The sequence below is a fragment of the Gracilinanus agilis genome, chromosome 3 (assembly GCF_016433145.1).
Source record: "Gracilinanus agilis isolate LMUSP501 chromosome 3, AgileGrace, whole genome shotgun sequence".
NCBI lineage: Eukaryota > Metazoa > Chordata > Mammalia > Didelphimorphia > Didelphidae > Gracilinanus > Gracilinanus agilis.
Window position 1 is genome coordinate 578,881,925 of NC_058132.1, and position 13,052 is coordinate 578,894,976.

Sequence of the window (13,052 nt, forward strand, 5' to 3'; positions counted from 1 at the left end):
GGGTCAAGTGACTTGCCCAGGGTCACACAGCTGGGAAGTGTCTGAGGCCGGGTTTGAACCTAGGACCTCCTGTCTCTAGGCCTGACTCTCACTCCACTGAGCTACCCAGCTGCCCCTGTTTTGTTTTGTTTTTGCCTGACTTTCCTTCATTAAAAGAGAAGATTCCACATGGCATTCACTGGGAAGTGACAATGACACAAAAAAAAGGATCAAAGAAAAAATAAAACCAAAAAACTACCTACATATAGAATTATGATGACGCAAAGCTTGATAAAATTCAAAGTGCCACGTAATGTGAATTATTATTATTGTTGTTGTTATTATTCAGCATTTTTGTAGCCACAGAGAACAGCACTTATTTATTTTTTATCACTAGTCGTCTTCTAGTTCTTTTGGTCATTCTTTTTCTTGTTTGCTTTTCCTTGGATGATTTTCTAAAAGCAAGAGTTTAGCTTTGTAGGTCATTAAATCCCAGTGACTCCCTCTTAAGGATTAATTAAAAATACTCATGTTGGCATTTAAAGTTTATTATATTTTGGCCCCATCCCATCTTTCTAGATATAATGCACATCATTTCCCTTCACTTACACAATAATCCAGTCATATGGGCATTCTTGCCTGTCTGTTTCTGAGCCACCCCCCGTCATTTCTCCCCTCCCCTCTCCATTGGCTGTGCCCTGTACACAGAATGTGTCTTGTCCTAGAATGACACCTGTGCAATGGGGCCATGTCCTTCATTCTTTGATCTTTCAGAAATTCCCTTTCCTGGCTCAGTGGCTGAGCAAAACTTAGACATGCACACCCTGGGATCTTTTGGGCACTTTTATTAGCTCAGAAAACCTGTTCCATATATCCCCCACCAGCCTCAGATTGTTGTTATTTCTGCCTCAAGGGTATCATTTCTTTCTTTTGTAGATTTGAGACATACATATATGAATGTATCTATGTATGCTTTGTGCCAGGCACAGTGTTGGCACTAGGAATACAAAGACAATTCCTTCTAGGGAAGTGGTGATGGAGTTATTTTAACATGATGTCAAACATTTATAAAGCCATTTGCAAATAACAAGCATCTCAATTTTAATTTCTTTCCCTATAGAACATTACTGAGTTTTTTAATCACTAAAGAAACAAAAGTTTCGACAGTATTGATAAGTACTTGTCTCACTAAGTCATGCTTTGCCCACTCTGCTAAGTTCTTGAGGGGCACAGAAAAGGGAGAAGGGAATAATAACAATAACAGCAGCATTTAGATAGCACTTTGAGGTTTGCAAGGTGGCATACAGCATTATCGCAACCAGTCCTAAGAGGTCATTATTATTATTATTATCCCTGTCTTACGGATGATGAAATGAAGTATAAAGGTTAAGTAACTTGCCCAGACTCACATGGCTAATAGGATCTCAGGCTGGATATGAAATCACATCTTCTTGATTCAGCCCAATCATTGTGCCCTGAGTTCCCCTAAGATGTTGGCATAAAGAAAAGGGTACTGAGAGTCAAGAAGGGAGATTCAAACAGTGTGGGAACTGAAGAATAGAACATGGGACCCAGACTCAAAGAGATGTACATAGAGAACATGCAGGAGAGGGCAGGAGATGTAGGTAGCTGCATGAGCAAGGTGCAAGAGATACATTCCAATGAGGGAGTCACACAGGCAAAGAAATAGCCAGTATCATCGGAGTAATGGGCAGAACCATGAGAGGGGGAAAGATGACCAAACAGAAGGAGGGAAGAATAAATTCCTGGCTAAATGTTGAAGTCATATTTTTCAGTCAGAACTCTGGGTTTGGATATTCCTGCTAATTCTCTGTTTCCTTTAGAAATTCATTTGTTCAGATCACAAATAATTGTTCAATATTTGTTGTTTTTGGAGTATTATATTAAGAAAAACAATACGCAGCCCCTCAAGGATTTTAGTATTTTGCTGGGTAGATGAGAGACATACATAACTGACATAGTCTATAAGGTTTGTAAAACATTGTATATAAGCTATTTTCTTTGAAAAATGAGTAAAACAGAGCATCTTAGGGTCTGGAGTGGCTGAGGGAAGTTTATGAGTTAGCTAAATGATTAAGAGACTCCATCATGAATAGGGATAATCATGATAACTTACTTGGGCCTGGGGGAGTTAGAGCTACTGATAACCACAATGTTCAGTGTAGCTATGGTGTTCTGCCACAAATAATTGAAATCAGAGATCATCAACCTTAGTGTAATAGGGAAAACATTCATCCTGAAGTCAGAGTGTCTTTCAATTCTAGTGTCATTTCTTTGTATATGATCTAAGGTTGTGTAATGTTTTTAAATGTTTCCTTATCTTCAAAATATCAGTTGGGCTGGAAGTCAAGGAACCTTTGTTCTAGAGTTGGCTATACTTCTCTGTTGGGTGACATTTACAAGTTATTTAGCCTCTCTGGGCCTCTCCTGCTTTTTCAGTAAAAGAAATTGATTGAATTTGTTGACCTATTATAAGACTCTGCTAGACTTAAATATCCCTTCTTAAAAGAGATGTGAGAGTAATACTGGGGATTTATAAAAAAAAATAATAATAGTGTATTGGAATAAATAGATAATATGTGAAAATGATTTTTTAAAAGCAAGAAAGCATATTATAAATTTGAGATTATTTCTATATAAGATGACTATTTTTGTTTTCTGAAGCTAACTAAGCAATGGAGATTAATTTGTATTCTTTTGATTTAATTCTCTGTCTCTAGAAGCAATAACTCTAGCTCAGAAAGTTAACTGTTTTCAACAGTTAATCTTGGAACTTCTGATATTTTTTTTTAATCTTTCTGCCTCTTTTTCCTTCCCTCTCCCTACCTACCAGCATTTCAGTGTATTTGAGACCATTAGAAACTGGTAAATAATAATGTGTTCTGAACAGTTTATTTGCACAGTGAGAAGAATTGGATTTGCAATTAGGTGATTTAAAGAGGTGATATTTTGTGTTCAAGTAGAATTTGTTCTTTATTTTGTACTTCTTTTTAAAAGGTAAATTTGCTTATTATACCAATGTCCTGAAAAAAGAAGTACTTGCATATTATTTATTCATACTTAATGCTTTGTGGTACTGTGTGAACAAGGGCCAAGAAAGAGTGATGTGATTTTGTTTCCTGAAGAATGACCAACCATTTGTGATCTGTTGATAATTTTCTAGATGATTGTCTCTTTCACTGATGATGACAAACTTCCTATTTTTACAGTAAACTGTAGTTTTCAATAAATTACTATTTCAATAAACTACAGTAAACTATAGTTTTCAATAAATTACTTCAATAAATTAGGAACTGTGGTCCTACCTATTCAATATCACTTTTTAGCCTGAACTTTCCAAAATATAAAGTGAATAAACAGTTGCTTAAAAAATTAGAAAGGGGGTGAGAGAAAAGAAATTTATTTTTGTGACTATATTACTAGGAATTTGCAAATGAATCTGATGTAGAAAATGTTCAAAGGCAAAGATTACAGGCGTGTGATTTTCAGTGCTGATTGGTCAGTAAGCATCTGGCTGTCTTACTTTGGTGTCTGGAAAATCTGCAATTTTTTTGATGTAGAAATTTCTTTGTTTGTAAAGAGATGTCACCTTGAAGTGTATGTTTATAAAAGCACAAAACACAGTATAGCCTGTAGTAGTTCTGGTTTAAGATTTCATTGCTGCTGCTGAGAAATTAATCACCTTTAAAGAAGTTAAAGGTTGTTACTTGAAGTAATTTAGTATAATGACTCTCTACATTTTAACTTTTGGAAGGCTCATTTTTTGAATAATTTAATCAGTGAAAGGGGACCCTCTTGGTTTGATTTCATCCTTATACCTTCAAGTAGAATTTTTGTGCCCTTCAAGTGAATGCTTTCCTGTTCTAATTTTATTATTTCTGACCTTGGGAGGCTGTGTTTTATAGTGGACAAAAAGGGTAAGTCTCAGAGCCAGGAAGATCTGGGTTCAAATCCTACCTTGACTCATATTGTTTATGTGACCTTGGGGTAAGTCACTAAGCCCTCAATTCTCCAGATGACTCTTAGACTATATATTGCAGAAAAGGGTTATCCCTATATATTGATAAAGAGAATTTTCTCTCTTGGGATATCCTTATAACAGTGAAATCACAACTCCAGCCCCTCTCTCAATCTTCTACCCTGTAGTATATAATGGAGTTTCCTGCATTTGTAGTTAAAGAACCTGCCCATATGAGTGTACTAAAACTGCTATTTTTACCTGTGTAATATTGGATAACAGTTCACCTAAGCATTGGGAGCCTCACTTTCCTCATCTGCAAAATAAATGATTGCTTTTCCTTTTTCTGCCACCTATGATCTCATCTGTTTGTTGGGTTCCTGATGAGTAATTTCCTCTACTAATGTAGATTGGGTACCTACTTTGCCATTTAGAGTCTTACTGCATTGTCGAGTGGGTGGAAAATGGGAATAAAAGGTTAAGTGACTTAACCTAGGGGTCAAATAGCCTATATATCAGAAGCAGAACCTGAAGCAAGCTTTCCTCACTCAGCTCCTTTGCTTTCTGTCTACCTCACAATGCTTCTCTCATCCTAATAATCCTGCATCTATCTATGTAGTCTTCTAATTCAATCTGGGATGAGCAAAGTCAGCAACAAACCTACATGTCTGTTTTCTTACCTTCTATGACTCTTGTGGTAGTTGATGCTTCTTGGCATAGTTAATACTATAAGCTATTGCATCAATTTCCAATATAAAATATTCCAATATGAAAAGGGGCTTCTAATATGCCTGCTCAAGGTGGGCATTAGAAAATAATGGGTTATTAGAGTTACATCAGTTACGAAAATATCTTTATCATCAATAACATTAGTATTTTAAATAATTAAATACCATTTATAATCAGTTGCTTATTTTTCAGTTTGGTTAATATACTAGTTAATTGCCTACTATGGGCCAGGCATCTCCCACTCTTTCAAATTTTTTGGTAACTGGTCATAATGCCCTTAATATTGCATCATCTCCATTATGGAGTATGTATACTTGATCTTTCAGTCTTTGTTTTTTCAAGTTGCAATTTTATTTCTTTATTAGCACATCTGGGTTTATGTGGTGACACCACTGTCATTGAAGGAAGTTTGTTAGACAAATCCTGGAATAACTTTTCTTCTAACATTCTCCTTCATAAGATTTTCCAGTCTTTTTTATACTTTAAACTTTTGCGGCCTTGACTAGATTGTCTTTTCACTTGGGAAGGAGATCAAATGTTTGCTATCCTTGGCAGTTTTGAGGCTCTTTTTTTTTTCATTTCTTTTGTGGCAACTGAATTTACTTTGTTAAAGAAATGGTGTTAGTCTTTGTTAATGTTTGTTCTCATCCATTTCCAATTTTTGTAGCTTCAAAAGTTTTTAGCAAATATGTCAGGTTGGAGTTGTTACATGCTGTTTCTTCTTAATTTATTCTCCTGGCTTGATATTCATTTTGATCTGTACTCTTAAGTTAGTGTTCTGAATACAAAGCTAGCTGATTCAGAAATGTCTCCATCAGTATTAAGACATTTTCCTTCCTCTTCTATTATAATAGAATGTATGTTAGGGGATTTTATTTGGTGTTCCCCAAATATAATACTTTGAGACTTCTTCAATTAAATTTCATGACAAATTCTCATGAGGCTTTTGTGCAGACTTTGGCCACTTTAATTTATTTTTCTAAATAAATTTTTCATTGTCATATACTCACAATTATGATTAAATTATTGAGTGTTAAGTTTTATATGAATTTAAATTATAGGCAAAATGTTTATTTGAATATTTTATTGAATTCTCAGCACTTTTCTAGTCTGGGTATTCTCTGATGACTTGAAGGAGAGAGGGGAAGGCAGCACTTCTGCATGGAAAAAGCTATACCTCAACACTGAGAAAAAATGCAGAATAATTTCAGGGTCAGAGGAAGAGCACTTAAACCAGAGGTGAACCAGAAAGGCATTCTTGCAGAAGGTAGAAATTGAGCAATGCTTTGAAGGAAGATAAGAGGAGGAGTAGGGGGCAAAATGTGTCATCAGTGTGGGCACAGAGACTTGGGCTTTGTGAAGGTTTTTTGTTTCCCCTATCTTTTCAGTAGACTTTGGCACATAAGCTTCAATTTTCTTCATATTGGTTTTTTTTGTGAATGCTTATCACAAGCACTGCAATATAATCAGACCTAAAGTCCTGTGAAATATTTCTGGTAAATACTAGAAGTATAATAAGACCAATTCCTTTCTTTGCTTCTCCAAGGAGTGCTTCTGTCTCATTCTTCAATTTAGTTTCAAAATTTTTTTCTTTAGGTTTCATTTGTGTTGAGACTGACAGGCAGTAAGCATTTATATAGCCCCTATTATATGCTAGACATTGTTAAGTGCTTTACAAATTTAGTCCTATTTAATTTTCACAACTATCCTTTGAGGTAGGTGCTATAGTTATTCCCATTTTGTAGTTGAGGAACTGAGACAGAGGTTAAATGACTTGCTCAGGGTCACACAGCTAGTAAAGTCCAAGGTCATATTTGAACTCAGATCTTCCTGGCTTCTGACTCAGCACTCTAGTCACTGTATCACCAACTGTTTCTGGGCAGAATGACTTTGATTTGGTTCTTCTTGTATTTTGTCACTTTGTTGATTACTGGACAAAGACTTATATAGTTAAGGGTTCCATTAACTTAACAGATGAGTTAATGTTTAAGGATAATCCCAAACCATGTGATTTTTGGCATTCTCTCTTCCCTTTTATTTGCTTCATTTTCTTCCTTTCCTTTTTCTCTTTCCTTTCTTTATCTTATATTTTTTCTCCTCTTCTTTTTCTTATACTTTATCTTTCATGACTACTGCAGAAGGGACCAAATAGGGCTGAATTCTGTTTTTAGTTTTCTTTATCTCATGGGTTGACATGGCTGAAGAATTCATTACCAAATAGTCACTAGGCTAGCTAGGTCCTTGGTATATGTGTATATGTATGCATGTGAATGCATGAATGCATACATTCATATATGTATATATGTGTGTATTGTGTTTCCAGGACCATAGTTGGAGCGTTTCCATAATGGTAGAAGCTGCTGGATCTTACTCTAATGCCATAAAAAAAAAAATAAACTAGGATCACCATCATTTTGTGATAGAGGGATTGAAATAAGACTTCTTGAAAGTCATGGAATATATGTTACAAAAAAAATCACATAAGTTCGTTAAGGTTTACAAAATGATTTTTCTCCATCAAATTTGTCAAGTAGATAGTATAGATATTCTTATTCCCATTTTATAGGTGAAGAAATTGAGTTTCAGTGGATAAACGACTTGTTCAAAATCACGTAGCTAGCAGGTGTTGGAAGTAGGATCTGAAGCCTATTGCTTATCTGAAAATTTTGTAATTAATTTTATCATATTATATTTTTCAGTTGGGTGGAAAACTTTGGACATGAAGGTCTTGGGTTATTGCTGGATATTTTGGAAAAACTGATTGGTAGCAAAATGTAAGTATTACTGATGCTATTTTTATCTGTATTTATAAAATCCAGTTTTCACTATAGTGTTTTATTATGCCATTCCAGCCAGGAAAAAATTGTGAAGAGGAATCAGCACAAAGTCATACAGTGTTTGAAGGCTTTGATGAACACCAAGGTAGGAGAGTCTCAGAAAATGGATGACAAAATGTGATTGATAGTAACTCATATTTTGTTATTTCCAGATCATTTATCCATTATCAATGGGATTTAATAGTTCATCTCTAAATTTTCTTAAATTACCTGATAAGCACTTTATTATTTATATTATATGTTATTAACATGTTTATACTACAAGGAAGTTTTACCTGAGAATTTCCAGTGTTTTAACTTTGGAAGTTAATGCAAATTCTTTTTTTAAAAAATTGAACAGTTTGAATAAGATCAACTAAAGCACATTTATTCAGTTCCTACTAATGGTGGTGTACAAAATGTTATTTTGAAAAAAATCTCAACTAGACTATCAGACTGATTTTCTTTTTCTTCTTTATGAAAATTGATTTGGGTGTTGAATGAACACAGCTGTCCAGTTTTTTTTTTTCTACTTTTAGGTGTGTGGGTGCTGGATACTCAAAGCAATATTCAGGCAGCCATCTGATGGGTAGAAGGATGAAGCCTTTAACATTTTTAAGACAAACTTTTTGATCTGCTTGGCTGTGTTTCACAGTTGGAGGGGAAATGCTGTAACATTTTCTTCACAGCCCGTTACTCCCTTCTATCCGATACATAATATGTGCATTTGCTTTTCTGCTTAGTGCCTCACACATAGGCCTTTAATAATTGCTTGCTGAGTTGGATTTGTTGCTTTAGTTCATTCTCAATGGTCTGTCTTACCCACAGTGTAGACATGAGCCTGAAAAGGCTTCTTTATAACCTTTAATTACATTATTATCTTAATCTCTGTTTTTCTGATTGAATATAATATGACAATAACGATCACATTTCATCCTTATCTCAAATCATTCCAGTTCAATAATAAATGCTTAGAATGCAGAGTCTTTAGGATTATAATAAACTATTCAGATTAGATACCATGCTTACAAGAGCAGACTGCTCAAATTGTCTGATAACTTTTGCTCCATTAGTTTGTGCAACTTTCCTATCTTTACAGGTATTGTACTGAAATTCGGCATGGCCTTACTAGTTCTCCCTTATTGCTTATATCTATTCTAAACAATTGTTCATCAGTGCCTTCTGTGTCCCACTCCATTGCTCTGTGTGAGGTCTTTGGTACCCATACTGCTATAGTAATGTCCTGGAAGGTCTTCTAAGGTCTACTTTCCTTTCTCTTGATTCATCTTTTACACCATTGCTACATGTAGCATAGTGCTCTCTACAAAGTAGATGCTGAATTTCTGATCACTGCTTTCACAAAATTCAGAAATTCTCATTCTTGTGCTCAGGTAAATGATACCACTTGGATGTGCTCCCTTTGTGAGGGCAGGTCTTTATTTTTTCTTTGTTTTTTCCAGTGCCTTTCAGAAGGCAGCACGTTCCAGTGAAAAGGTCACTGGATGTTTAGTCACAAGACATTAATTTGAGCTTGAGCTCTTTAGCTGATGGACCATGGGAAAGAAAGTCATGATTTCTTTGAAATTTAATTTCCTATATATGAGGATAAGAGGACGGTTGTGAGAATCAAGTCACACAAGAGGAGCCAGAGATTTTGCAAATGAAAGATGTTGGTCTAAGGTGTAAAAAATAGTTATTATTGTCATCTTTTGTTCTTATATTAGGATTTTCATCTTTAGCCAGTATATATGGTTTTTGCTCAAAGCATGGTTACAGGTATCCCTTCTATATCACAGGGGTTTGGGATACAGAATCCCTGCGATCTGGAAAATCCTTGTAAGATTTTTTTTGGTCCTCCCTTCATACCAGAGAAGAAGTCTGAATTTTTTTTTTTTTCTTTTATGAGGTACTTACAGTACCTTATATGCATTCATATGTCACTAAACTAAACTTTTAAGATCTACTTTTTAAAGATTCTATATTTCTAGCCTTTGTATGTCATCTGCTAGCTTTCATATTCTTTTTTACTTATTTTAACTTAATATAGAAATTGTGTATATTTGTGGTATTAAGAGATAAAATATCTTAATTATTATAAATTTTGTATATTTTTGAGTTTCTTAACTTTTTCTGTGTCATATGCTGGCTTTTGTATGTTATCTGTGGCTTCTGCAACACTCAAAAAAATTCTCATTTAATTTCTTATGGCTACCTTTGCTGTATGAAAAACCATGATGGGGACAGTTGTGTTGTATTTTTTTGTTTGTTTTTCCCTCTTGGAATCTGTGGTGGAACACAAACAAAAATAAATCGTTACCTACCCTTACCAATTTTCCACCTATAAGTCAATACACAGAAGTTAAGGGTTTAAAATTCTTAAAAAAAAAAAAAAATAAATCGTTAGTGCATATGTTATCTAACTAAACATACCTAAATTCATTTTGGAAGACTTGTTAAAAATGAGAATTTTAACATTTTTGTATTCAAAATATTTTAGTATGGCTTGGAAAGAATTATGGGAGAAGAAAAGTGTCTGTCATTATTAGCCAAGGCCATGGACCCCCAGCAAGCTAACATGATGGTGGATATTGTTAAACTTCTTTCTGCAATATGCATTGTTGGGGAGGAAAATGTGTGAGTGTCCCATTTAATTTTATAACACTTTACAGTAATCTAATTCTTTTGTTTCATTAAAATATTGATTAGAACCTATTTAAACTTTATTTAAGTTGATTTTATAATTTAATGCTGCCCGACTGGCATTTAATTAATTAATTATTTTGATTATTATTTTTTTTTGCAAAATTAAATGAATGATTAAATTTTATAAAATTTGATAGTTTATCATTATAAAATTGATAGTTTTTACCTTTATATTTTCTGTTTTAGTTTCATGAAAAATAAATTTTCTTTGATTATATTTCTATAACTTTTTTTGATTTGTGTGGGGTCTTATAGCTGAAATTTTTTGCCTAGTAATGATATGCTTTAAAACATTATTCCCATGGCATTATCTAAATACTTGCCTTTATATCTTAAAAATTTTTTTTTTTTTTGCCAAATATCTGCTTCTATTAAGTTGAAATGGGAATACTTGTCACTGGTTTAATGTAATATGTTTTTTAGCAATGTACAGGTAAGCTGTTATGCATAACTTTAAGGAAAATAGTTTTTAGAAACTTAAGTCATAAGAAAATTTCATATGGAAATAAGAAATTAAAGTAACCTCCTATGTAAAATGATGTCCCACTACTCATTACTAAGAACTCAGAATCACTAAGAATTAATACATACACTGATTGAGAAATAATCCTAACCATGATCTTTGAATACACAAGATACCAAATTAGATAAGGCCCATTTTAGGAGGACCATCTAAGGGGTTTTTATGAGAGGATATTTACATTGGTACAGAGATAGCTATAGACGGAATTTTAAGATCCAAGATAAGATTTTATCACTCTTATTGATTCCCCAATGAATATAGTTTCCATTGTAACAAATATTTCTTAGAATAGAATTGTATTTTTGACTTGTTTTGATGATTTTTAGAAATTGCAACTAATTATGTGATTTAGAGAGTTTAAAATCTAGTACTCTTTTCCAAGATACTCTGCTGTGTGTTTTGTCTGTGTCATAAAATGTGGAACAAACATTTTATGTACATTTTATATATATTTAATAGTTTATATGATTTGCTATAATAAGTTGTTAACACAAAGTTCTAAAAGGTTAATTTTTTTCTAAATAGTTTTATTTAGTTAGATAAGGTTTATTGTCATGTTTTGTGTTCTCAGTTTACCAATATAAATAGTTGATTTTCAATTTTTAATAGCCTTGAAGACGTTTTGGAAGCTCTAACTACAGCTGGAGAAGAAAAAAAAATTGATAGATTTTCTTCAATTGTAGAAGGTCTTCAGGAAAATTCAGTACAATTGCAGGTAAGTGTTTTATTTCTATTTTACAGGGTAAAGGTTTCTATTTCTCCTTTCACAAAATTTTAATGTTTTTCTTTTTTTGGTTTCTTTTTGAAATATAGTAGATAAATTTAATGTACTTAAGTTTTCACTTCAACGTTTTGCTTTGCCATACAAAGTAATTTTTGAAATGTATATGGCCCATAGAAGTATCTCAGTTTTTAATAAGTCTTGAAACCTAAAAGAGATTGAACAAAAAAATCTTTCCGAGCAATGATGTATAAGGCACAAGGCCTTTAATTATCTTTTATCTTATATTAAAGAAAAAATCTGGCCAAAATTGAGGCATCTATGGATATGTAGGTACAAGTTAGAGGGGCTGAGGGCAGATGTTAACATTTAAGCTGGAATCACGGGAAGGAGGTTGCCAGTTCCTAGCAGCAGGAGGAACAGGGTTCATTGATGGTCCTGCAAGAAGCTCCGCTTGGGAGTGATACATCCAGATTGTAATAAATGTTCTTAGACTTGGCTTTCATCCCATCCACATCATCACGACTAATTTCCTCCACAGTGGTTATAGATTTTAGGGAAATGGAAAGTTCCTCACTTTAAGGGCAGGTAATTAAACTCACATTTTGATAGTGCTTCAGAATGTCCAGGTATCTTGCTCATAACGACCTTGTGATATAAATAGTGTAAGTATTATGCCTCTTTTACAAATAAAGAATCTGAGGTTTTGAGAGGTGAATTGAGTTGCCCATTGTCACATGGCTAAATGAATGTCAGAAATGAGATTTGAATTCAAATCTTTTAATTAATTTAAACCTTCATCCGACTATGCACCTATGGTAGAATTTCAGTAGTTTTTTAAGGGGTTAGGGAATTGTTGGGAGAGGATAGTCCAGGCATAGGAAATAATGTGAACTAATGCTGGGAGAAAAGTATGGGACATTGGAACAGGAGCAAGAAAGGGATGAGTAGATACATGCAGGCCTGTTTGACTAGAGCTTAGATTATGGAAAGAGGTTTTTGGGATAAGGCTGGAAAAGTAGAGTGGTACTAGATCATAGAGGGCACTGAATGTCAGGTTAAGACACTATAACCATTTTCAAATTTCTGGGGAATCATTGAGGGATTTTGAATAAAGTGAAATGACCAGATCTAAGATTTAAGCTGGAATGAATATGATTGTTAGAATAGAGGAGAAGGTGAAAGTAGGAGAAGCATTTAGCAGGTTATATTGCATTAGATCAGGAGGGTAATGATGACTGAGGGGAGGGAATCAAGAGATAATAAAAGAAGGGACAGGCTCACCAGGATGAGATCTAGCAGGTGAAGGAGAAGGAATTCAAAGATAGCACCAAAGTTTGGAACATAGGAGATGCTGTAAGTGGTAGTACTGCAGATACATATTTGAGAGGAGAAATAGGTATTAGGAAAATAATGATTCATCTTGGATATGTGTAATTTAAGGTGCCAGGTTGAGATATTTAGAGGAATTTGAAGATGTGAATGTAGAGTTTCTGAGAGAACACTAGTGTTACAAAAGATGGGTTGTGAGGCCATTCAATGCAACAGATATTTATTCAGCCATGGAACACTAGTGGATATGTCATGTTGTGAAAACACAAC

The 13,052-nt window shown here is 33.9% G+C and overlaps 1 protein-coding gene across 1 annotated transcript in view; it reads left to right on the top strand.

Annotated features, from left to right (window-relative positions):
• DIAPH3 (diaphanous related formin 3) overlaps positions 1 to 13,052 on the top strand; it is a 423,660-nt gene that overhangs the window by 102,681 nt on the left and 307,927 nt on the right. Inside the window, exons 5-8 of the mRNA XM_044670603.1 lie at positions 7,387 to 7,461; positions 7,540 to 7,609; positions 10,001 to 10,137; positions 11,339 to 11,444. Of these exons, the coding sequence (XP_044526538.1) occupies positions 7,387 to 7,461; positions 7,540 to 7,609; positions 10,001 to 10,137; positions 11,339 to 11,444 (388 nt within the window). The remainder of the gene's footprint in view (positions 1 to 7,386; positions 7,462 to 7,539; positions 7,610 to 10,000; positions 10,138 to 11,338; positions 11,445 to 13,052) is intronic.